The sequence below is a fragment of the Rhamphochromis longiceps genome, linkage group LG20 (genome assembly GCF_057381845.1).
Source record: "Rhamphochromis longiceps isolate RC_006_pf linkage group LG20, R_longiceps_female_GT1.1, whole genome shotgun sequence".
NCBI lineage: Eukaryota > Metazoa > Chordata > Actinopteri > Cichliformes > Cichlidae > Rhamphochromis > Rhamphochromis longiceps.
In genome coordinates this window covers 4,436,611-4,461,109 of record NC_140576.1, presented here as the reverse complement: position 1 = coordinate 4,461,109, position 24,499 = coordinate 4,436,611, and the positions used below count along the sequence as shown (strand labels likewise).

Below are 24,499 nucleotides of genomic sequence, written 5' to 3'. Positions count from 1 at the left end.
ACTATTGTACTCAACAAATATAGTTGCAAAGCTCGTGATGAGTGTAAATGCATTTGATAAATATTTTTATATTTGTACACATCTTTGACCACATGCACAAAAAATTAAAAAGAATTTAACCCATGATACTGGACTGTAGGACCATTTAAAAAAATACATATATCTTCGGATTCATCTTATGAAAAATACACCTTTTCACTATCTTAAGACGCCAGAAAGGTTAGCATAACAAAACAGTTCTCTAGAAAGTGTTCATATCAGCAGTGAAATGTATTAGAATCTGATATTATAATTGGGCTTACATCTTCACTTCGGATTAAATATCGGCACCGCATATTATTTTAGATTTTTCGTGAATACATTTATGGCCTAAAGAAAATCAGCATAAACTGCATTACCAACACGAAGCCATCTTTGCTGTAGCTGCAGCCGCTCTGTGGGGAGGTCCTAATCTGGTCTAGCAGCTGGGAGCGTTTGACCACGTGACGCGAGAGCTGCTAGAGAGCAGCCATCACCATTTCACCTAATTCATGCCCAGCCTGGGAAAAAAGGTAAGAGCACAAGGAAGAGGAAAACTACGATGGAGTAGCTGAAGCCGTGCCTGGTCTCATCCACTGTGCTGCCGCCTCACAACTTAACAAGGTGTGTTTGCCGTGTGCTTTTCCTCTTGTGTTTTTGTGCTTACTGTGTCGAAACGTTTGTTTCGCTTCTAGTGTTTCTCTTTACATCACATTTAAATATCTGATATAAAAAAATAAAACAACGCCTGCAAAGCCTCCTCCCCCAGTTTAGACATAGCGACACAGTTTACTGGTTACTATCTTCGTCCCCCCCTTCTCTCTTTTATTAACATTAGCCATATTGTGTAGCTGCTTCAGCTAACGCCGACGGTTTTTGCTGTTTGTCGGATAACAAATGTTTCGCAGGCGGTCGAGTTTCAGGTAAACAAAGAAAAAAAAAAAAAAACCCCGAAGCTAAAGAAAGGCCAACCGTAAGAAACGGTTGACTCACGCGCTTCTTCTGTTTGTAGTTGCGCGTGGACGGTTCCACGAGCTCGGACCACACGGTCGCCAGGTCCATTTAAAACTATTAAGCCCAGGCTGCTTTTACGGTAGCTAGCATGGCAAAACTCTGAGGAATAAGTGTCCAGAAGGCCTACATACGCTCATTCACACCCTGCTGCTTCAGCTGCCAGCACGCTTTACTTTCACACAGTAAGTTTAGTTTTTATTCGGGCTGTTGTAGATGCGTGTTGGTACCAGTTTAGTCAAGGCCTGGAGGTAGAGGCACTATTGTTATACCTGGCTTCTCTTATGCTAATAGTCTGTCCTCAGTTTCAGAACGTGTGTGCTGTCTGTTTAAAGCTGTTTAGTTAGACATGAACCAATCAACAAAACCTGGATATTCTAACTTGAAAGGCGATCTTCATATGCCTGTGTAAGGTTGCATTAGCTATAGCGTTGTGCTAAATCGTGGTGATGACAAACTACAAAAAGTTAAAACTCAAAACAAAGCAGACTATATTAAATTCTTGAATGCACTCCTGTGCGACACAATGACTGTCTTTATTAAAGCTTGACCTGTATGTATTCAGGAAATCAGAAAAACAGGCTGTGGTTTAAGTTCAGGTGGGCCTGGTCTAAATTGAGCCTTACAATAGAAACAAGTGTCTTGATGCATGTTCAGTGATGTCCAGATGAACAGAATCAACTTTCCCGGATAGAAACAAATGTTTCCTTGGCTCAGGAAATCCGGCGAGGCCTGTCCTTCTGCATTTTAATCAGCTTCAAACCATTTGGGGGGCCCACGAACCCTAAACAAACCCAGGCTAGGATGCCAGCCCAAATACACCCCTCCACAAGCCGTCTTTTATACTCCCTGTGGGTATGTTTGTTTTGAAGTCCAAATGAAATCAGGGACGACTTCTTATTGTTCTTGCATTTTTGATTTGCCTGCTAATGTTGCATGCGGTGTAAGGTGGCCCTGTGCGGTGGGAGGGGGAGGGGGGGATGGTAAACTCCTGGCACAGAGAGTGTGCAAATTAACATGTTTCACTCTCCATGAATGCTGGACAGCCATCGAAAAAGAGATTGTTTACATTCAGATGCTGGCCACCCACTGCTTGCTTTTTCTTCCCCCCTTGCTTTCCAATCACTAAAGAGACATGACCCATTTAAATGGTTGTTTACTTGCATTAGAAGAAAGGCCAAAGCACTGCTCAATGAACTCTTGTCTACAATTCAATTAGAGTGGCCTTCCCTGCAGCACCATTTTCCACATTACACAATGCTCTCTACAGCTTTGCTGCAACATGGGCAGAAACGGGAAGCCCAGAAAGCTGCAGCTGTGACACCTGGGCCCACAAAAGTCACATATGTCTTTGGGATATTATTTCCAAACTAATCTTGCTACTGATTGCTTCTGGGCTTATTAAGGGAAACATGCTTCATGCTGTAAAAAGAAAAACTAGTATGAAAATTAAATTTGAAGACATAAATTCTTCATTTTTCTTTAACAGTAATGAGAAGGTAGTCCATCAGGCTTTTATTGTCCAGTTTCTCTGCTGAAACTATTTCTGCCTCAAAAGAGCTCCTGTCCAGCTGTGCTTCTCTAAAACTTTTTTTAAAACCAGACATTTTATTACAGCTTTTCCTGTTGCCCTCTGACTAGACAGCAATATAATAGGAAATGGCTGGAGTTTTTCCTGTCTTTTTTCCCCCTGTTTGTGGAGGTTGTGGGAATATTTCACTTTCACATTTGATGCGTCATGTTATCCTGTGGAGAATGCTGCTTTTTATGCTCTTTTAACATTTCCAAAGCCAGCACTATTAGAAGATTTAATCGCATTTGTAATGCCGCAGAGCAAAAACTCCTGTTGATTTTATTACATACATTTTGTTGCATTCAGGGTTGGCCTATCAGCCACTTGATAAATGGTCGAAATTGGCAACGTCAAGTTTTCGTGAGTTCTCAGATGTACTTTTCTTTTTCAAGAAATGTTGGTAAAGTAATGCATGAAATTGAGGACAACTAATCAAATAAGACTTGAATGTTTTTCATGTTGTTTGTGCAACGTAATCCCAAATTAAATTACTTAGCCAAAAGGAGAACACAATAACATGGGTGTTTACCACTTACACATGCAGAGCTATGTACACTGCATGGATCTGGAGCTATATTTTATCCAGACGGTTACATTTATGTGAAAAAATCTAGTTTTGTCGGTCTGCACAACCACATCGAGCCACAGGCATAGTCGGATTATGTGGTTGTTTTTCTACATCTATAATAAATGAATTCAGTTAAGCAAAAATTCAAAGCTGATTATCACAGTTTATCTGCTGCAGTGTGATGAACGTTGACTTCTGGGTAAAATAAAACTGAAGCATACATTTGTGCTCATATCAAAAAGAGTTTTAAGCAGACACATTCCTAATAGTATAAAGTGATAACACCAATAGGATAAATTTCCTGTCATGGATTTTATGGGATGCTGCCATCTCGCCCAAACCTATATAGCCATTTGTTTTATAAGACCCTGAAGATGGCATCTATAATCTGTCGGTTATTAAATGTTGAGCTGTAGCTGTCCAAACTGCCACTTTAACTAGGTCAGCCTATTCTCTGTGACGAGTCTAATCCATTATACAAAATCGTTTCAATCTAGCAAATACACTGTTGACTAAGTGATGAGAACTCGTTGGTCTTGTCTTTCTTGGCTGGCTCAGCATAAGAACTGAAACTGTTGAACTGGTTTAAATGGGGGGGGCGGGACTCTGCCTTGGTCTCACTGTATGAAAGCTGAAGAGTTTTAAGTTAAAGATAAATGAATGGCAGTGATGTCTTTTGTTAAGGTTGTAGAAATGTGGCTGTGGTCAACAGATGCCTGCTTCCTGTTGTATGATGATGTTATCTTGTACTTGGTTTTATATCTTTGGTCATATGACAGTGCCTTCTTTATGTTAAATGCAGTCAGTCATGAGAGCAAAGTCACTCTTGAGGGTACATAAGACTTGCTGTTTTCCTTATACGGATCCTGATGATGTTTTGTTTTATCTAATGCTGTCATTGTCTTAAACAGATTAGTTTGAACTTTGTTCTGCTTTCATTTCCTCTGACCTCATCAGGTTGGCTTCCAGCTCGTCATCTGGCCTTGGCTGTCTGCATCTAACAAAGCAAAAGGACAAACCTGCATCTTAGGTGACCGCAGGACACTGGAATAGAGGGTCTGTGGCTGATTACTCCCCCCATTAGTCTTTGAGGAAGCGGGGGGAGGAAGAGGAGGAAGAACGAGCTGCTATATCTACCTGTAGCATGGGGCAGAAAGTCCCAGGTGGCATTAAAACCATCGATATGCGGGATCCAGCATTCAGCCCCCTGAAGTTGGAGCTACAGGCCCTGAATCACACTAAGCCATCACGACTGGATCTGCTGCTGGACATGCCACCCGCGAGCCTGGACATCCAGGTCCAACACTCGTGGAACAATGATGACCGCTCCCTCAACGTCTTCGTCAAAGATGACAACAAGCTGGTGTTCCACCGGCACCCTGTTGCGCAGAGCACGGACGCCATCCGGGGCCGTGTTGGCTACACAAGGGGACTGCATGTGTGGGAGATAAGCTGGGCCATGCGCCAAAGGGGTACACACGCTGTGGTCGGAGTGGCTACAAGTGACGCACCTCTACACTCAGTGGGCTACACAGCTTTGGTAGGAAGTAATGCTGAATCCTGGGGCTGGGACCTGTGCAGGAGTAAACTCTACCACGATGGCAAAAATCACCCAGCAAAACCCTACCCGGCCTTCCTTGAACCAGACGACACCTTCATAATACCAGACTCTCTCTTAGTAGTCTTGGACATGGATGAGGGGACTCTTGGTTATATAGTAGATGGACATTATTTAGGGGTGGCATTCAGAGGACTTAAAGGCAGGAAGCTGTACCCTGTGGTGAGTGCTGTGTGGGGACACTGTGAAATACGAATCCGGTACATAAATGGACTTGATCGTAAGTATGAATTTTAAATTAAATATTACTCCCGTTCAGATTGTCTGTCATGTTCAGCTGTGTCATTGTGATCTCTTGTTTACTGAGCTCACCTAACCAGTGGGAGGATTTATTGATGCAATAAAAAGAGGTTTAACAGTTAGGGCTTGTCCCAGTGTCTAAACAGGCCATGTTACCAAAGAGTAGCATTACTGTATTTGTGTGGCTACCTCTCTAAATGTTATGTAAAACAGTACATATATCATTACACAGTGTGTTATCTTGCTGTTCAGTCCAGATTACTTAGAAATTTATATATAGATGCCTCTCTGGCTTAATTTGCCTGATATCAGACATAAAATGGAAGTTAAATCACTATTAAAGTCTGACATTGCATCCACTCTGGCAGCAATAGGAAATGTCTCAGTTTTGGTAAACAATTTTGGATCACTCTAAAGTAGAAATGTAATATATTTATATATAAGTATGTGGTGTCTCTCTCTCTCTCAGTCTTTGTCTACTTCAGAAGAGGCACAAGCGCAGGTTGTCTTCAAATCACAGGGCTGGTGTTTCAATTCCTGGTCCCTTTGTAGAAATACAGAATCATCCTTAGACAAGCCACCAATGTCAAGCTGCTCAAAGTATCAGGCCCTGCATGGCAGCTTCTCGACCATTAGTGTGATTAAAAAGTAGTTACCAGTAGTCAGCTATCACTAAAAAGGTGTGGTATATGCTTAGTTCATTCATTTATTGACTCTTTTTTTGTTTGTTCAAAAGAAGGAGAAAGATTTGTAAACACAAAGTGCAAACAAAAGCAGTCAAAGGTAACATTTTTTTCAAAGGTAACAAAAGCAAAGACAGGAGAGTGAGGACTTGTGAGACAACAAATAAAAAGTTTCAGAAGTTCACTTTAAGCAGTTCTTTGTTTCAAATGAACTTTGACCAAAATTAATTTTGGTCAAAGTAAACTACATTTTGCCCTCTTCATGGCCAGATTTTAAAGAGACGGGCAAATAAAAACTTAATTCCAAGCGTATCATAAGCTACATGTTGCATTGTAAGAGGAAATCTGTTTTATATTAAAATTGCAGGTTTCTCAGGTTAATAGAGTGCATAGCAAACTCCTGTCAAGTCCCAGAGCTCTCTCCATCAAGTTAACATCTGTCTGAGGTTGCCTTTGTCTTACTTTCAGTTTTTAATCCTCCCTCTTTGCCAGCTCAGAATGGGGATTTTTTTTTTCTTCAATGTTTTTGGTTTGGTACATTTTCTGTAGGTATTCTAGTTGTTCCGCTGTCTGCCATTTCACCTACATGGGGAAACCTACTAATGGGTATCGGGGAAAATGACAACACTGTCTTCGTGTTTTGGTTGTTCTGTCTACTTCATTTTCTTGGTAAAGGTACCCTGTGTTAGGCTTTTCAGATTTAGTCATTTTTCTAATCCGCATTTCTCAATTATGGATTAATGGTTATGCCTGAATGAGCGAATGGTATCATATTTGACAAAATCAGTTTCTTATGTATCCCTTGTCTGAGGTGTTGTCTTGAGATTACCTCAGACAGCTGTGTCCTATGCTGAACTAGTGCATGAACAGACATGCTGCAAACTTCCCTTTCTTGTCATTGCCTGCACTTTGGCTTGCTTTTAATCAGAACCAGGTGATCCTTTATGTAAGTGTACAAAAAACAACATGCTAGTTGTCCCATCAGACAAATAATAAGAAATGACTCCAGTTGGATTAATCCCAGTTATTCCTTGGCTCATGAGGTTTCAGTGAGGAAAGATGGTGCTTATTGAAACATGTTGTACTACCCGGATGTCCCAAGTGTTCTGTGCTCATTAGATTTTTATGTTGAGCTCAGATCTCTTGACCTAGTTTCAGCCTGAATAAAAGAAACTGTCATATACATAAAAGCCTCTTTGAAGTTGATGATTTTTTTTTTTTTTTTAACTGTTGTATTTGGAGCAGGGAGATCTCTAATCTTAAGTAGTCTTGTTAAACGCACTTGGTATCATTATATGTAGTTAATCTTGTGACTTGATCCAATGTGCAGAGCTGCCACAGCAGCTGAAGTCCACACTTTTTGTTGTCTCAAACAAGTCCAAACCTGGAGAAAATACGTATACTAGAGTTGCAAAGTTGAGATGAGATAGCCTTTATTTGTCAGTTGCAGGTCTTTTGCCCATCTGTTCCGCACATACACATTTTATGTTCTACATTTTAAAATATGACAAAAACTGTAGTGTACCAGTATTTGGCACTGAAGACTTTTGTCTTTTAAATAAACTGAGACGGCGTATATGTTGTTGCTCACGAAGTGAAATGTAGGCAGTAAAGTTAAATAACCTAGAATCTTTGTATCAGAAACTTCATTCTCCTGCTGCTACCTCCATTACTCTTAAAAAAACCAAAAAAACCCCCAAATAAACAAAAAAAAAACTGCCTGTATTACCAGATGATTCTTATGGGACAGGCATGGTTGTGCATTGGTCATATGCAGTTTTGCATGCACTTATATATTGTAGCTGCTTACTGTCGTCAGAGGGCAGTGTCATAAATGTGGAACAACTTGTCTGTGGGCAACTCTTGTTTGCATCAGGCTTGCTGACAGATTCTTGACTTCTGCCTGCAGAAGTGGAATTGAGCTAGCCCTACAAAAGCCAAATATGTGATCAATAGATTTTGTTGGTTTTTTTAAAGGAATATTTTAGATGCATTATGGTGTACTCTACTATTTAACTTGTGTAAGCTGTCATATAAACAGCTGAACTGCATTTGCAGTGTTCTTTTGTCCATGGGGCATGTGTGGATCCCAGATGTGTTAATACTGTGTTAGAAATCATCCATTTTATTTCAGAGTGCATGTTTTGATGGTGTGAAGTGCCTTTGAATATCTCAAGCCTAAAAAACTTAAGCTCAAATGTGGAACATCATAATGACTGATGTATGGAGACATAATTAGTTTTTGAGGGGGAAGGTTAGAGCTCAAAATTTGGCTACAGTCCACTGAACCTGCTGCCTTCTCTAGAGCAGCAGCCTCCGGTTAAAAAAATGTTATTGGACATGACACGATATGCACGCTGCCTTTTTGCTCGACTTATACATGCTCCTGAAATTAGCTTCTGTCTCTGCAAATGCATAATTTTAACTTTATCACCCTCTTTCTCTCCCCCAGCTGAACCGCTCTCTCTGATGGACCTGTGTAGGCGTTCAGTGAGGGTGGCATTAGGAAGAGAGCGTCTGAGTGAAATCCATAGACTACCCCTGCCAGCCTCTCTCAAGAACTACCTGCTCTACCAATGACGCCGCCGACAGTCACAACATTCTGAGCACACCCTCATTTCTTTGTTTCTCTGGGATCATTCTCGGGTTAAACCTGTTTGACAGCATTGCTCAAGCCTCCAGGACTGAATCAGCCTCATGATTCTATGAGTACGCTTCCATGTCAGTGGCTGGACTCCTTTTCAGTTTCTTATCTTGTTTTTAATGACTCTTTCTCAATTGTATTATCTAACTTTATCAAATCAGGAATCACTGAGCACTATGCACACGCTGATCCAGGCGATGCCCTGGCAGTCACCAGTTTGTAGGTTGCTGTGGTCAAGGTAGTTAAGTGGTCAGTACCTCTGCTGTGACCTCCAGACTTTCTGATTTATGCATTAATGGCTTGCAGGCTCAGAAATGTGATACGCTGTAGTACTAAAACACCTAGTGATGAATTGGCTCAGCAATGCATTGCCTGTATCTGACCACAAGGTGGCAGCACATATCAATCTGTAAAACAACTTAAATTGAGCATTATAACAGAATTGTTTTTAGAAATCAGAAGATTTTAAAAGTGGTAGTGGATTAGAAAAAGGGAAAAAAAAGTGCTCCAGACACAACACAGAAAAGAGATGCTTACCACTCCATAGAGAGCGTCTGTAGTGCAGTGCGGTTAGTGCACTGTGAGGCCCCTGAGCTGCTCTGACCTCTCACTGTGCTATCAGGTTTCTGTGATCTAAAAGGGCCGCATCACTAGCCATCAGGCATCCGACAGGAATGCGATCAGCAGTAATTTTAACAGAAATATAATGTCACTGTGATTATTTGTAGCATGCATCTGCAGGAATTGTTTTCTCAATAGAGTCACGTCTTTTTATCATTTATCACTCCTGCTTTCTTGTAGTGCAGTAGTTTTCAACCACATGCCGTTGAGGCCCAAGAGTTTTTTTTTTTTTTTTTTTTTTTTTTTTGTTTGTTTGTTTGTTTTTTTAAATCAGTCTCTTCATCGGATGACTTCACTGGTTTGCACAAATTAAGCCAGGTAATGGGGAAAACAAATGAAATAGCTACTTTAGTGTAACAGCTGACTGACTCTTGGGTCCCACTGGCTCATAGCTGAGAACCATTGATGTAGTGTTTGTGTTTATTACATTAAAAAAGAGGGGCAAGGGGAGTTTGAGGTAATGGGCTATGTAGATGCCTGAATTCACAAGCTAAAGTTTTAAGGCACTGTACTGAGATAAAAAATGACAATCTTCAACGTGCTGCACAAATGTAATAAAAGGTCAAATTGCCAACGCAAATATCATAGACCTGTTGTCGCTAGTATTTTTAAATGTGCAAATGTGACACACATTCAGGAAGCAGCTGAACGTGGACACACTTCACTTTTCCTTGCTTGCAGCTTCCTTTTTTATTTGTACTTCTTGTTGTAGATTTGTTTGTAAGTATCTATTAAAGATGATTTCAAATTGTATAGTGTGCATTGTTTTAACTGCAGCCAAAGCAGTACAATCTCCTGTACTCTACAAACTCCCTGGCTGTGTTCACAGTATGGAAACTACATTAGAAGTACTGTAACTAATGGTCATTATTAGGTCTCTTTACTTTAATAATTCTTTCTTAAATTTTTTTTTTAATTTTTAAAAAAATTGTTTTTTTAAGAATGAGACCGTTTTAACACTTAGATGACAGAGTACTGAGATTTGCTGTCTCCAACTCATTTGATGGAGATTAACCATTAAAATAAAGGGAGCAGAGATGGTGTCATTATAAACTGAAGTAGAGTTGTTTAGTTATTCCTATCTAAAATATAATGGATTTGTAAATAAATCATTCAGTCATTTTGGAATAGCTTTGTCACTGGATGCTTAAGGAAAGAATAGGAAACAAACGGATGCTACATTACCATCATCCTCCCACACAGGTGTTTTCACTGTTTGGTCTCAGTGTGTGGAGCAGTGCGTGGGTGTGTCCACTGAGTCTATGTTTGTACCTGTTTTTCTGACATGAAACAGGTAATTGTGTTACTAAACACAATAATTAATGTTTTGTTCCTAAACAACAGAACCTTCATTTATGTCATTAATTAGGGTTTCTCTGTTTAATGTTAACATAGCTGCTGTGAATCCAATTACTGAAATGACTTGCAGATATGAAAGAACACTTATGTCCTCCCAGTTAGATTTGAGTATTCCATTGATCCTATACTTTTTATGCCTAGTAGGTAAAAATACTACAAGCGGCAAATTTGATTGTATTCTTATGTGCTGGCTTTCAGATGGGACTGATTTTAGTGAACAGGTAGGAAAACATGAGTGTATATAATGACATTAATAATGGCTGAATTCCATTTCGCTGATTCAGAGAGAAGTAGTTGTGTGTTGAGCTAATGTCACACTGCGATGGCTTCCTGGGAGACATGGATATCACGAGCCTTTATTAATGATATTAATTACAAATGACTGCATCAAGGCTAAAGATTAAGAGTATTTTTGTTTGTGTATTTCTTTGTTTTTGTCTTTGTTTTTGTGGCAGGAAGTGTTGCACTCTAGTACTAAGTAAACAGACTTTTGTGACCTCACTGGACCAGATGTGAAGTCTTATCAGCCGGATAAATGGAAATCACCTGTGTGGAACAACAAGAAAAACAAGTTTACTTGTGTAAGCTTTCAACAACGAGGCAATTCAAGATATGAGCTAAGATAAAAAAAGAGTGTTTAAAAAGTTTTTAATCTTGAAGTTAAACTGAAGATTAATAGTTAAATTAACATTGTACACTATGACAATCCAATGCTAGATAAGAAGAAGAAGGTTTGTTCTGCATAACCTGAGAGATCCAGAAACTGACTCATGGATTGTCTAAGTTCTTAGAAAACAGGATGCCATTATAAGGATCTGAGACACTGGCTCATGTGATCCACTGTCCTGTCTTTAGTGAGAATGCTGCCACAGCTCAACACTGGACTTTTGGTAGAATCCAGCTCATCCACACACACATACATACTGTATATCAGCGGTTTCCAACCTTTTTTGCGCCACGGACCGGTTTATTCCTGACAATATTTTCATGGACCAGCGTTTAAGGTGTCGCGGATAAATACAACAAAATAAAACTAGTACCGGTACCGAAAAAAAGAAAATTTATTCATAACACACGTGAAAAGACCCAGGAAAACAGAGTAAACGATAAAAACGATAACAAAATAATGCTGAAAACCGATAAAAACCCTGAAAACTATACATTTCACACCTGAGCCTCAACTCTCGCGGCCCGGTACCGGTCCGAGGCCCGGGGGTTGGGGACCGCTGCTGTATATGATAAACCATGGGGGACATCTTAAGCTTCTCCTAAAATTTGCATTTAAAGCTAAGTTACTGAGCTGATTTACTTGAAAGATTTTAGCCATACTATACAAAGACCATGGGGAACATTAGCTTTTACAAACTGGATCCTTTGACCCACAACTTTTAGGTACATAAATAGCACGAGGTCTTCTGAATGTCAGTGAGATGCAGAGCCACATTTTGTGGCTCCTGACACTGCATGTCCTACCACATTTCACAGCCTTTATTTTATTCCTCATATAATAAATACCAATTAAGAAATATATAGGTGCTGGTTTACAAGTTTAAAAAAAAGGTAAACAAACACACTCGGAGTGCTTTAAATGGTAATGGGTAAAACCAGTAAAGTCGGGAGCAGGCAGTGGTGGGATGGGTGTGGGTGGGATTTAACTTTCAAGACTGCATCAGTCTCCGAGGCCTGTGACCGTTTCTTTGACGCACAAACCGAGACCCTCCAGTGCATGAAGAGGTTTTAATTTAATTTAATTTTTTTTATACAGAACATACCTTATTAAGCAGCTCTTTTAGCAACAAAAGAAGACTGATTTGTGCTTAGAATGCTTAGAAATGCTAGAAATGTTAGTGTGATAGTGAACAACCTGTTTTAAAGATTAAAGTAAAATTGATTAGAAAAACCTGAAATAAAGAAATCAAAGCAAACATGGGTTTTATAGCTATGAACAGCCACACCAAATATGCATTTATTGCAACTGGTCACTTGATGTCAGCATTCGCAGTACTTAACTAACCATAAAAACAGTTGGTGGTTTTGATTTTTTTTTTAAAAACTTCTCTAATGAGACTCATTCTAATTCAAAGTATCAGATTGCACAACCCTTTTAAAACTACCTGTCAAAGTGGGTAGGCCAGAAGATGATTTATAGGACATGAAAGAGGAAAAACAAAACGCTCCTACGCAAATGTGTTCCTGTGTTCCTGCACTTTGGACTGAATCTATGCTTGTGCAATGAAAACTGATTAATCTAACTTCTCTGGGCCCCAACTGTGAAACGGTAACAGACCTAAAAAAACTAAGGCTTTCCAATAAATTCAGCATAGTAAAAATATATTTGTCTGTGAAATTAGACGTAGGAAGTGACATGATCTCCAGGGCACCTTGTGCCAGAGGCTGCCTCATTTTCTTCCAATCAAAGTTAGCATGATTTGTTGATAACCCAAATGAAATAATAATACATATAAGTAAATAATAATAAGAAGACTAAAAAAACATGGAAATAGCAAGTATAAGCTAAGTTCCAGTGTCAGTGCTCTCACGTCAATAACAAAAACATGTCAATACAGGTTTGCAAAAGCAATTTAAAACATGACAAAATGTGCCAGTGAGTCTGGTTTGACGACGTTGCGGCAGAGAGACAAATGTTGTTGCACAGACAAACAGCCCGCAAGGTGCAAAACAAGGTTACAAACTCTCTCTGCTACCTGTCCTCAGTGTAAGAACAGCTGCAGTAAAGTATTACTGCACACTATAACATGGGTGGATGGCTCATGCCACAACGCTGCATATCTATAGTATACAGCCATTAAGTGATATTTTGTCTTGAGTTAACTCAGAGGTCTTCCTGTTGATAAAGACTTGTTGTTTTTACTTTTTATATCCCTCTTTCCAGGCTCGTTACAGGCACATGTGCAGAAGCTTGAGGTAGCAAATGTTAGATAATTGGTCTGTGATATGTTTACAGATTAGCATGTTCGGTATTTCTGTCTTATGCCTTGCTTCTATACTGACTTTGATTCCTCTTTTTTTCAGAGCATACCTCCACCTATGCACCCACTAAAGAGTTGGTTTGAGTCATAAACTATAATTCCCCAATGAAGAGCAAAAGTAACACAAAAGTGTTTTTGTTGGAGTCAGGAGGCATCGATTTCTGCTGTTGATGCCAGTAGTAGGACCAGTACTTATGTAATAATAATTTGAATAATAATAACTTGAAACAAGCAAAGGCGCAGGGAGGGCGAACACATGGGCCTACGTCACGGACAACACCCACCAGCCCGCCCTCTGACGTCAGCACGATCGGCTCTTCAGGTCACCCTGTCGCTCCACTAAGCCTGTAGAGGGACGCAGGAAGACGAACAGGAACAGACTGGGAACATAAAACCATAGCAGTGTGTTCTCCTCGGTACAAGCGCGACTTTGTTCGAAAAAGTGATAAAAATATGTTGGACTTCTGAAAACAAAGAAAAATATGGCACAAAAAGACACGCTGCTGCATCTCTTCGCCGGGGGGTAAGTCTCATTAATGCTTTCGCTTCAAATTCACGGTATTAATAGCTCACATGTTAATACAACACGAGAAGCTTGGGCAACGTGTTACTTAATAGCTATATAACTACTTTAAACATGATTAATTTAAGGCATTTGTTATATGTGAGAGCCCACAGCCACAACATGCTGAAACAGAAACGGGAGCTAGCTCGTGTCTGTACTTCGTGACCATTTAATTATAGTCGGACACGTTTCTATTTTCACTTCAGCGGTGGGGCTTTTTGTGTCTTTTAGTAACTACATAAAAGAGGCGAGCAACGTTTGTGTTACCAATCCATATCTTAGACTAATAATCCAGGTAACGCCGCGGTGAACAATGAAAACCCCGGCTTTTATTCCCGTGGGTGAGCTAGCGTGCAGAAGTTTGCTAATGCCGGTTAGCTACCGTTAGTTAGCATTAGGATGTTAAAACGTTTGGAATTGTGGGATGTCGTAATATTTTTGAGGATGATAACATCGTGTTTAAAATTTTACACTGTGTAAAAACTAACATTGTGAAGCGTGTGTCGATATTGTGAAGTTGCGGCTATATGTAAGCGTGTCGTCGCGTTTGTGATGCCTGTGGTGCAGTCACGAGAGGAGAGCCTTTAGCTCTGTCATGTCCTTCTGTGCTATGTAATCCTGAAAAGCTGGACATACATCAATACTAGCGATGCCAGCACCAGCTGTTCAAATTCTGAGTATTTTTTTGTAATTAGGCTGATAATATTTAAGATTGAGAAGCCGTGTAGCATCGGCTTAGTGTTAAGGTCGCGTGTAACATCATTGGCTTGTTTTTTTTAATGACGCCATTTTCCCCTTGAAATTGTTACGGCTGGCCTTAAGGGTATTTACTGATCTTGGCTTGTGAAATGCCCAGTGATACACATGTGGTCTTGAAAACACAATGAAAATTGAATTTACATTAGACATTATACATTAAAGTGGGGATGCCGGCTGAGCTTTTAAGCCAGCCTTTTCTGTTTAAAGTCGAGCTGGTAATATCAACTGTGCGCACTGTTCTATCCATTTCCCTGGGTGGCTCATCTTTGTGGTTATGATCGAAGCAGCTCTCCAACGCTTTATTTCAACAGGGTTGCGTGTATGTGTGTGTTTGTTGATTACGTAACGTCTACCTATGCAAGAGTAGATTTTTCTGTGCAACCCCAACAGGGGAGGATGAATGATTAGTGAACAGAGAATGCACAACTGGGTCAGGGGTTACTTTTGCTAAGATGTTTGACTCTGTCCTTCAGACACAGAGAAGCTTAATCTAATCTCTTCTAGACTTCTAAGCTTGTCAATGACAAGGTTACACGTTTAATAAAGCTGCACCAGAGAATGCTATAAAGACCTAAATAAATAGTTTGTGCAGAAATTAATGAGAATACTGTGTGCACTTTTCCAAGTGTAATTAAACAGTCTGAGCTGTAAAACTCCTTTGCCAGATGTGTCGGGTTAACGCACAGTGTTTCCACAGCAGACTAAATGACCTGTTCTTTGACCGTAGATGTTCATTGCACTTGGCCCAGTAAGCTCTTAAGCTGTTTTTATTATAAAAACACTCTACTCAGTCAAAGTATGGCCAAAAAAAAATAGACTCTCACAACTCTAAGCAGGTTGGCTGTCATTTAATAGATGGACTGAGGAAGTATCACCTTCTCTGCTCTGCAAAATATTAAACGTCCTAAGGCCAATAATCCTGATTTTTCTATGTGCAGGTGTAGTGGTACAATGGGAGCCATCGTGACCTGTCCCCTGGAGGTGTTGAAGACACGGCTGCAGTCCTCAGGCTTCACCCTCCGGCCTGTCTTCCAGGTTCAACTTGGCACCCTGAGTGGCACGGGGGTTATCCGACCAGGGGGTGTCACACCTGGACTGCTGCAGGTCCTAAGGTAAGATGTTTGTGTTGTTGTCAGGCAAATGGAGCTGCAGCAACCTGTCTGAGCCATTCCGCTGCAGGTCCTAAGGTAAGATGTTTGTGTTGTTGTCAGGCAAATGGAGCTGCAGCAACCTGTCTGAGCCATTCCCTGCGGCATTTGAATTTCCCTACCTGCAAATTAGGACAGTGTGTTCCTTTGTGACGCGTTGGGTACTTTATTATTATTTGTGTTGGCACACAACTGTTGTGTATTTAGGCTTGCCTGACCTGTCGATGTAAAGTGTTTGTGTGGTAATGTTTGAGTCAAATAGTTGTATAAACTCCTGTGAGGTTCTTATGTGGTCTGTGGAAGTGGGTTGGGAGGCTGTCATTTGCTTTCTGCTTTCGTAGTCTTAAAACGATGCCTCTAATCCTGTCCTATATTAAGTGGGGATTAGGGGCACTGTATCCTGCTCCTATCAACTCCATTTTACCAGCTTTTTGAAGAGACAGAACAGTCCTTTTCTATGAAGCTTTAAGATATGGATAAAACCAGTCTTTATGGCGTCCATTAAAGTGGTCCTTTAATGAATATGCTTGAGGCTGGGAAAGACTAGAAGCAGTTCCAGTGGGGAGGTTTTAACCACAGTGCCATCAACTTTATATAACACTCCGAGGACTGAACAGGTCGAGACTGGTGTCGGCCTCAGCAGTAGGCTATAAAAACTGCGTATTCTGTAAGACATAAACATCTCTTCTCACTGAGTAGAGGTTTTGAGTGTTAATGAGAGGAGTGGAATGCATGGACCCTGCTTGATTGACTAGGTTTACATTACAGAAAATAACCCACACTGAAGTTGTAGCCTCCCTCTTTGGTCAGTCCCACACAGAGTAGACTGTCACATAGAGATCAAATTTCCTTCAAAGAGTTTAAAAAAAACACTGGGAACACCGTCGACGTGACAAGTGAAACGCTGTCAGATGGACTGGGTTCAGTACCAGCTCAAGTGAACTGGGCTGGTGTAACACTCAGAGCGATTGCAGGATCACGATTGCAGCTATCAGATTAAATCCCCTAATAGAACCTGGAACAACCCTGCACAGACACTTGCTGCAGCAAATATGGAGACAGTTTAACATGTGTGGCAGTGCAAGGTTTTTTTTTTTGTTTTTTTTTTAAAGGTCATTCAATAAATCTGTCTTTAATGTCTGGTGGTCCTTTGCTTCTGTTTTAGATCCATTCTTGAAAAAGAGGGACCAAGATCTCTTTTCCGTGGACTGGGTCCGAACCTTGTGGGTGTTGCCCCTTCAAGGTACAATGAATTCAATGTTAACCGTTCACATGTTAGTGGCTCTTTTTCTTTTTTTCTTTTTCATCTGTCACCACATTCTTTCCATTTTTTTATTTTATTTTAAAGTCTCAACAAAAAGTTTCTGTATTAGTGATACTTCCTGTTGGCAGCTAAACGCACAATGAGATGTTTTCTTTTTCAGAAACAATAAACAAAGCAGAGGAAGTAAAATGGAGCAATTATTTCTGAGTTTGCAGTTTTTAATGAGCATAGACACTTCAGAGTGTTTTAAACCACAACTTCTAACCAAAAACAAAAAGGAGGAGACCCTGCTTATGTTTCTCTTCTCGTGGTTGAAAACAAACTGTCTATAAACAGGAAGCCGTTATCATGCCAACAACTTCCGAGTCTGTCTGCCCCCTGCCTCGGTTTCGTGACTGAGCTGTTTTGCTCATCTGGGCGGGCTGCCTATACATTAGTAATTGTTTAAACTCTAGATAAATGGGCTTCTGTGAATGAGGTTTGGTATTAACAGATGCTGTGGCGAGAATATGTTGATATTGTTGGCTGTGAAACAACATGCCATTTGTTCTATTTTTAGTGTCAGCAAAGAGTCAGTACTTCTTCCTGTTTCCCCGGAGCTGATAGTGTTGAATGTAAACTTTGCTACACAACAGCAATAAAAGTGTGAAATGAATCGTCATAATACTTATGCCCTAAAAGCCGATTAGACTTTGGGACTATGTTAAAGTGAAAAAGGTTATTGATTAGTACAGGTACTTTTCCCTGTTGGTTAATTAGTAACCACAGGATTATCCTTTGGTCAGTAGTTCCACTGTCTCTCCACTCTTCAGGCCAGCTGATATTCAGAGCAGCTCTGTGGGCATATGTTGTGCCCAGTGCTTATTCAGCTCGTTCTGGTGCAATGACTGTGTGTTCCAGAAGCCAAGCAGAGAGGGCAGGGAACAGATTGCTCTGGATGCGCACTGTCAAAGGCTCACAGCAGCCTGAATGGAGTCATTACATAATTGTTATGAAACCACATTTACTTTTCTTAAAAAAAGGCATCCATAAATAAGCACGTTGATGCCTCTGTGCAGAGTTCTTAACAGTCTGTGTTTCTGTGTTTTTTAGAGCCATCTACTTTGCTGCATACTCGAAATCTAAAGAGCTGTTCAATGGGCTGTTTGTCCCTAATAGTGGATTGGTACACATGTCATCTGCTGGTGTTGCAGGTGAGACTTCTAAATTTGACATGCGTGTCATTAACATTAGTAAAATGTAACGCACTTCAGTTCTGTGCAAAAATGTTATCACTTATATTTGTATATCATGTGGACAGCTTCATCATTGGCTGCTGTTATGGGATCACTTTCATATATTATTGTCCAGGGATAATACTGAATATCCTCATTTTGCTCCTATTTTCAGCTTTTGTTACCAACTCTCTGATGAACCCCATCTGGATGGTCAAGACCAGGATGCAGCTGGAGAAAAAGTAGGTGTACAGTTCATTTCTTCTATCTCGTATGTATAAGATTTATTTAGTTTTTCTTTAGACACCGTAGTGTTCAGTTTCAGATCTGTGTAAAACGGTCTGGCCTATTCCAGAGTCTCAGTGGGTATGAATGTACTCCATATACCGTGACCTTAACAGAAACCTTTAAATTGAGCCTACCTTCTTGGTACTGTCCTTGGGTTCTGCAGTGCACGAGGCTGAGTGTGTGACCCAGCTCCATAAATACACACTGCTGACGCACTGACCTGCACGCAGAAGAGGAGTCCATATTTGCATTGCCAAGTACAGGGCAGTAGTATCATGTGAGGTCACAGGAGCAGGTCTGTTCAGGCTGTCTTTGAAGAGAAAACTCATATCTTGTAACACAAAGAGCAGCTTGTTGAAGGAGGGTTTAATAACTTAAAGCAACATTCAGTCAAGGTTAGACCAGCTGCTTGTTCATCCCAATAAGGAAACTCGATGATGCTTCAGTGTACAGTTGACTAAGCATTCACACAATAAGAAAATTGTTCTTTTGTAACTTTACATTATGACTTCAACTTTTTATTTATTCCAGTTCTTGGCCTCTGGTGTCTTGTGATACTTGTAACGGATGACTAAAAAAACCATGATTGTTCCATTAACCCCTTCACCACATGTGATTTTTGTCACTAATGAGCATGTCTTAACTTTTCAGAGCCAGAGGAGAGAAGAAGATGAATGCACTGCAGTGTGCTCGATATGTTTACAAAACAGAGGGAGTCCGGGGCTTCTACCGTGGCCTGACTGCGTCCTACGCTGGCATTTCAGAAACAATGATCTGCTTCCTCATCTATGAGACACTGAAGAAACAACTCGCCAAGAGGCAGTTCAGCTCGCCTAACGGTGAAAAGGAGAAAGGAGCGTCAGACTTCCTCAGCCTCATGATGGCAGCTGCTTTTTCAAAGGGTTGTGCATCCTGCATAGCCTACCCACACGGTAAACACACACACACCCACACCCATTGTTTACCTATTACAACATAACTAACGTCAGAGAAGAGGAAACTTAATAGTTAACCTTTTCCAATTCTTCTTGTGTGTCCCCACAGAGGTCATTCGGACAAGGCTGCGCGAGGAAGGCAGCAAGTACAAGTATTTTTTCCAGACAGGGAGGTTAATAGCAGTGGAAGAAGGCTATGCAGCTTTTTATAGAGGACTCGTTCCACAGCTAATTAGGCAAATCCCTAACACAGCCATCGTCCTCTCCACATATGAACTCATTGTCCATCTGCTGGGAGACTCCAAGTAAAGACATGTTTGAAACTGGGGATTTTCCTGACGAACTGTGGATGTCACGCAGAACCCAAAGCACACTGGGCCTATAGACTTTTGAAAATGCAGCACATAGTTTTTTTTTGATGTGGTGCTACAAAGACTCTCAAGATGGAGCTAAAGCAGGTTGTACTGTCGTCCAAAGAGCTAAACACAACATTTTATTGACATATTGTTAGCTTGTTAAAAATACACAAGAGGTCATGGTACTCATTGAACCTCCAAACCTGTGGAAAAAGGTCATCTTCTCTGAGGACTAACTTTAAGTTAATTAAATTATTTTTGTTCTGTTATTGTTTTTGGATCGTGTTTGTTTCCTTGTATCAGTGGAAATTCCACCAGCATGCACGATTTGACAGGTTTGAAGGAATATTATTGAGAAGCACTGAAAAGTGCAGTTCTAGATTATTTTCGGTTCTTGTTATACTTTGCCACAATCTGCTGGGTTTAAAGTTTAAGTTAACAGAGAAATGTATCATATTTTTTCATTAAGTCTGTATATGTGTAATATATTAACTGTATGTTTTCTTTTGTGGAAAAGAGAAAATAGGCACCTTTTGCAATATAATGAAAACATGGATGGTTAGTTGACCAGTGGCTCAATAAAATGCATCAGTTGGCTGACAAAATAGTTGTGTTGTAAAAATCTGCCTTATCTGTTAACGAGGATAAAGCATGAAGTATGAGCATTTTTCTGCGCAACGATACAAAAAAATCCCTCAAACTAAGTGGACTGAACGAGGCACTGAGCCGACTACGAGTAAACACGAAAGTGTCGCTTTATTTAGTCTACCCTGTGTGCGATCATCTTGTGTTTTATTGTCTACGTGTCTGAGTAAAGCCTGATGTTGTGTATGTGTTCATCCATAACAATGGCCAAAAAAGCGTCACTGGTGTTGACTAATCAGCCAGTGAGACTGTTCTGTGTGATGATAGATCTAAGCAGTGGTTCTCAAACTGTGATGGGGAACAAATGCGAGTGGGTACACAGAGAACCTGGGGAGAAATAAACAAGTTTGTTTTTAATTCAATCTGGGCAGTTTTTACATTTTAGGTTTTTTTTTTAATTGTTATTGACTGCCAAAAATTCTAGTGTGTGAACAGAACAAGTTTGAGAACCACCAGTTTAGGGGAAGTCTGCATGCATGTGGTTTTTGGGTTTTTTGTTCTAGTTTAGTTCCCAGAGTGTGTTTGCTTGTTTCACTTTTGAAGGTGTTTAGTTTTATTTATTTTTATATTATAAAAATGAGAGCGTTTAACGAGCATGTTAAAGACATTCAGAACAGATGTTGAAACACAAATAAAGCACTACTTAAAGGCAGTGAAATTTAAGTCATGTACACATCAAGATGTTTACCACAGCCTCATTGGGCTGGATAAATAAATTGACCAAAGAGAGAAATTCATGTCATCAAACTATAGCTTTTATTTAATTTCAGAGAACTCAAATTGGATTTTTAGTAAAAGTACATTCAGTGTAAAAGCAGAGCAGATGTTTGTGGGTTCAGGCTGATCACTGCTCCAGGGAATGGGAAATATCCAGTAGAAAACATGGGTAACGTATTAGCTGCAGGTGTACGAGTACCTATTTTGGAAACTGCAGTGTAACAGAAATGGCCACCATTTTTGTAAACAGGACACAGATCAGAGAAGTTGTGAAATACTTAATAGCCATCAGCTGTGAGCAGCCTGCTTGTTACGGCTGGTATGATGATGGTACTGCACTCTGGTCACAGAATTATCAGTGACTGCGAAGTTCAAGCCTAGTGCCTAAAAGAGTTCAACTTTTAATTGAAAAATAACCATCAGGGTTAGTTTAAGGCCAGAATGACTGACCTGGTGGTTGCTGCAGTCCCTCTACATATGTGAGAGACAGACATTTCCAGCAGAGCTTTTACAACTATTGACTTTTTTAAGAGTCAGCTTAATGTGTGAAACGTGTGTGCTCCTTCCCCATACATCACCCATTATCATGAGATATCATTTCCAAAAAATGGCATGTTTATTATTGAATAATAACAGGCTTTTATATCTCTTTATCAACATAGACAAAGGGTATTGTTTCAAAATGAAAGCAAATATTGACTTACCTTACCTTTTTATTTTTAGAGTCCACACAGGCTTCAAAAATAATTGAGTAAGGTGGCCTTGACTGCCATGTTGCATTTGGACTACATGACAACTGCCATCGCAAATTCTTGATTGGATGAAGTTCATTTCAAGGTCATTTTAAGCCTCTACAAGTAGTTTTGGTTCTGCTTTGGCATTAGCTCTGTTTATATCTGCATGTGCTGGGATGGGGTTGTCATGTGTGGGGGACAAAACCACAGCCTCATCATCTAAGACATCTCGTCAAATGAAAGAAAAATGCCATAAAAGCAGGTATTTGTTAGTCACACGTTTTGGGAAACCATCTGAGTGCTCAGTGGTGAATCATCAAGAACTTGTCCTTTCTGCTGCATTTTGTTTTAGTTGATTCACTCACATGGCCCTCTCCAACCAGCACAAACAGGTTTCTGACCAAAGGACTGCGGCTAAGGCTGTCATGTGGAATTCCCATTCTAGGAAACGTATACAGGGTGTGACTTCCTGATAGGTCACCCTTTTATAAAGGCTTTAAAAACTGTTTTTATATTTACTAGTAAAGCCCTTGGTAACTCACGATTATTTAAGTTAATATTTAAATTTGAGAGAGAGGGAGTTGCTCTAGCTCTGTTTTGCATTTTATCTCTCAAATACACAGAGCAATGAAAAAGTATTTTCTCCCTTCCTGATTTCTTAAAAATCTTTCTCACAATTAACAAATTTTAATATTAGTAAAAAATAAGCAGAGTAAATAGAAAACGTAGTGTACAACCTGACAACGTGATGCAGATCTCCCAAAGCAACATATCATATATCATATAAAAATGATAAAATCTGATTGAGTTGCTTTGCAATGACCTTAAACAGGTCTTCATGCTCGAAAACTGTCCAGTGAGGCTGAATTAAAACAACTGCAAAGATCCACAGTGATGTGAAAAACAAATACTTGATTGCAGTTCTTGCTCCCATGGGTGCCAAACCGTTATTAGACTTAGGGAACAATTATTTTTATTTCACACAGGGCCAGGTAGGTTTGCATTTCTTTTTTTCCCCCCTTAATAAATGAAACCATCATCTAAAAACTACATTTTGGATTTACTCTGGTTATCTTTGTCTAATACTACAATTTGTTTCGTGATCTGAAACAAGAGGCCAAATACTGTTTCACATCATTATATATACACACAAGAGGTAAGAGACTGTCAACAACATGTCAAACTTAGACGCAGATGAGCTACAGCAGCAGCAGACCACACTGGGTGCCACTCCTGTCAGCTAATTAACAGGAAACTAAGGCTACAGTTTGCATGGACTCTCTAAATTGGTACAACAGAAGACTGGAAACCTGAAAATCTGCTGTCACATTAAACCAAATTTTGTGTTTTGTATGTACTGTGATAGTACAGAGCCTGGCATTTCCAGGTATCTCTACAGCTATGAGTGGGTGGTTTGATCCAAATATCCATAGTATCAATATCAACATGGGCATTGCAACTAGATCGTTACACATTCACACACACTTCAATTTCAAAATGAAGGGAGATGCCTGCTGTGCTCTATTGTGTTTTGTAGTGTGCGATCATATGACTCAACAGTGCTGAGCAGACAGTGAGTGAGAGCATGATGGCAGGAAAAAAAGGAGACTCCTGTGGAATTATTTTGTGGCTGTAAATGAAAACACAGCAGACAGTGATGCGTGCAGGAAGGATTTTTTCTGCTATGACAACATTTTATACAAACATGAAAAACTGTGAAAATAAGAACTCAGAGCAGAAAACAGAAAATGAAGAGACGAGGAGGAAAAATACCCTTAGCACACTGGCACTGTCCTTCCAGAGAGGAAACGAAGATCCAGGAAACTTATAGCTGTGGTCAGAAGTTTGCATATTCTCATGAGCATGAATATCATGTTAATTTTGGGCTTTTAATGATTTCTTTGAACTGTTTTTTTCCAGGGTGGAATGATTGTACAGCAAACATCTTTAATGACTTTAAAAAACATGAACTGGGTGCAAAGTACAAATTAATTTGGAATTTTCTCCAAAGTATACATACAGGCTCAAGTATATACATACATTCCCACTAATAGTGTGTGAATGTGTGTGTGAATGGGTGGATGACTGGATATGTAAAGCGCTTTGGGGTCCTTAGGGACTAGTAAAGCGCTATATAAATACAGGCCATTTACCATTTTTACCATTTAATATTTAGTTGACATGTTGCACCTCAACCAGATTCATTTTGTAGTCACCAACAAGCTTCTGCCATACTTTTGGCTTGATAATTGATTGCTCTTATTGGCAGAATTGGTAGAGTTTATTTGAACTGGTTGGTTTCCTGGAACAGACTCTGCTTTTAAGTGTAGTCCATATATTTTTTAACAAGGTTGAGGTCGAAGCTTGGGAAGGTCAGTCTAAAAGCTTCATGTTAACCTGCGTCAGCCTTTCCAAAACCAGTTTTGATGTGTGTTTGGGAATTTGGAGGTAGTCGTCCTCCATCATTCTATCCACATTGTCCAATTTACCAGTCCCACTGGCAGCAAAACAGCCGCAGAGCACGATGCTACCACCACCGTGCTTGACAA

At 40.0% G+C, this 24,499-nt stretch overlaps 2 protein-coding genes across 4 annotated transcripts; both read left to right on the top strand.

Moving 5' to 3' along the window:
* Nucleotides 1–479: 479 nt before the first annotated feature.
* Nucleotides 480–9,246, top strand: spsb1 (splA/ryanodine receptor domain and SOCS box containing 1). 2 transcript variants are annotated; one of them, XM_085394116.1, is made up of 3 exons: nucleotides 480–642; nucleotides 4,128–5,008; nucleotides 8,164–9,246. In XM_085394116.1, the coding sequence occupies exons 2-3, from the start codon at nucleotides 4,315–4,317 to the stop codon at nucleotides 8,289–8,291; spliced, it is 822 nt and encodes a 273-aa protein (XP_085250242.1). In that variant the 5' UTR covers nucleotides 480–642; nucleotides 4,128–4,314; the 3' UTR covers nucleotides 8,292–9,246. The 2 variants fall into 2 exon arrangements, with proteins under 2 accessions (XP_085250242.1, XP_085250243.1); XM_085394117.1 differs by lacking the exon at nucleotides 480–642 and adding an exon at nucleotides 1,017–1,214.
* A 4,411-nt stretch (nucleotides 9,247–13,657) lies between these two features.
* slc25a33 (solute carrier family 25 member 33) lies at nucleotides 13,658–21,006 on the top strand. Of its 2 annotated transcripts, none has more exons than XM_085395080.1 (7): nucleotides 13,658–13,848; nucleotides 15,588–15,761; nucleotides 16,963–17,040; nucleotides 18,154–18,254; nucleotides 18,451–18,517; nucleotides 19,215–19,495; nucleotides 19,608–21,006. In XM_085395080.1, the coding sequence occupies exons 1-7, from the start codon at nucleotides 13,808–13,810 to the stop codon at nucleotides 19,805–19,807; spliced, it is 942 nt and encodes a 313-aa protein (XP_085251206.1). In that variant the 5' UTR covers nucleotides 13,658–13,807; the 3' UTR covers nucleotides 19,808–21,006. The 2 variants fall into 2 exon arrangements, with proteins under 2 accessions (XP_085251206.1, XP_085251207.1); XM_085395081.1 differs by lacking the exon at nucleotides 13,658–13,848 and adding an exon at nucleotides 13,902–14,137.
* The last annotated feature ends 3,493 nt before the right edge of the window (nucleotides 21,007–24,499 follow it).

What these genes read in the sequence shown, in the direction of transcription:
- spsb1 (XM_085394116.1), top strand. Translation starts at nt 4,315, where the DNA reads ATGGGGCAGAAAGTCCCAGGTGGCATTAAAACCATCGATATGCGGGAT. An exon ending in GTACATAAATGGACTTGATC is followed by an intron (nt 5,009 to 8,163) that starts GTAAGTATGAAT and finishes TCTCTCCCCCAG; the next exon opens with CTGAACCGCTCTCTCTGATG.
- slc25a33 (XM_085395080.1), top strand. Translation starts at nt 13,808, where the DNA reads ATGGCACAAAAAGACACGCTGCTGCATCTCTTCGCCGGGGG. An exon ending in CTGCATCTCTTCGCCGGGGG is followed by an intron (nt 13,849 to 15,587) that starts GTAAGTCTCATT and finishes TTCTATGTGCAG; the next exon opens with GTGTAGTGGTACAATGGGAG. An exon ending in GGACTGCTGCAGGTCCTAAG is followed by an intron (nt 15,762 to 16,962) that starts GTAAGATGTTTG and finishes CTTCTGTTTTAG; the next exon opens with ATCCATTCTTGAAAAAGAGG.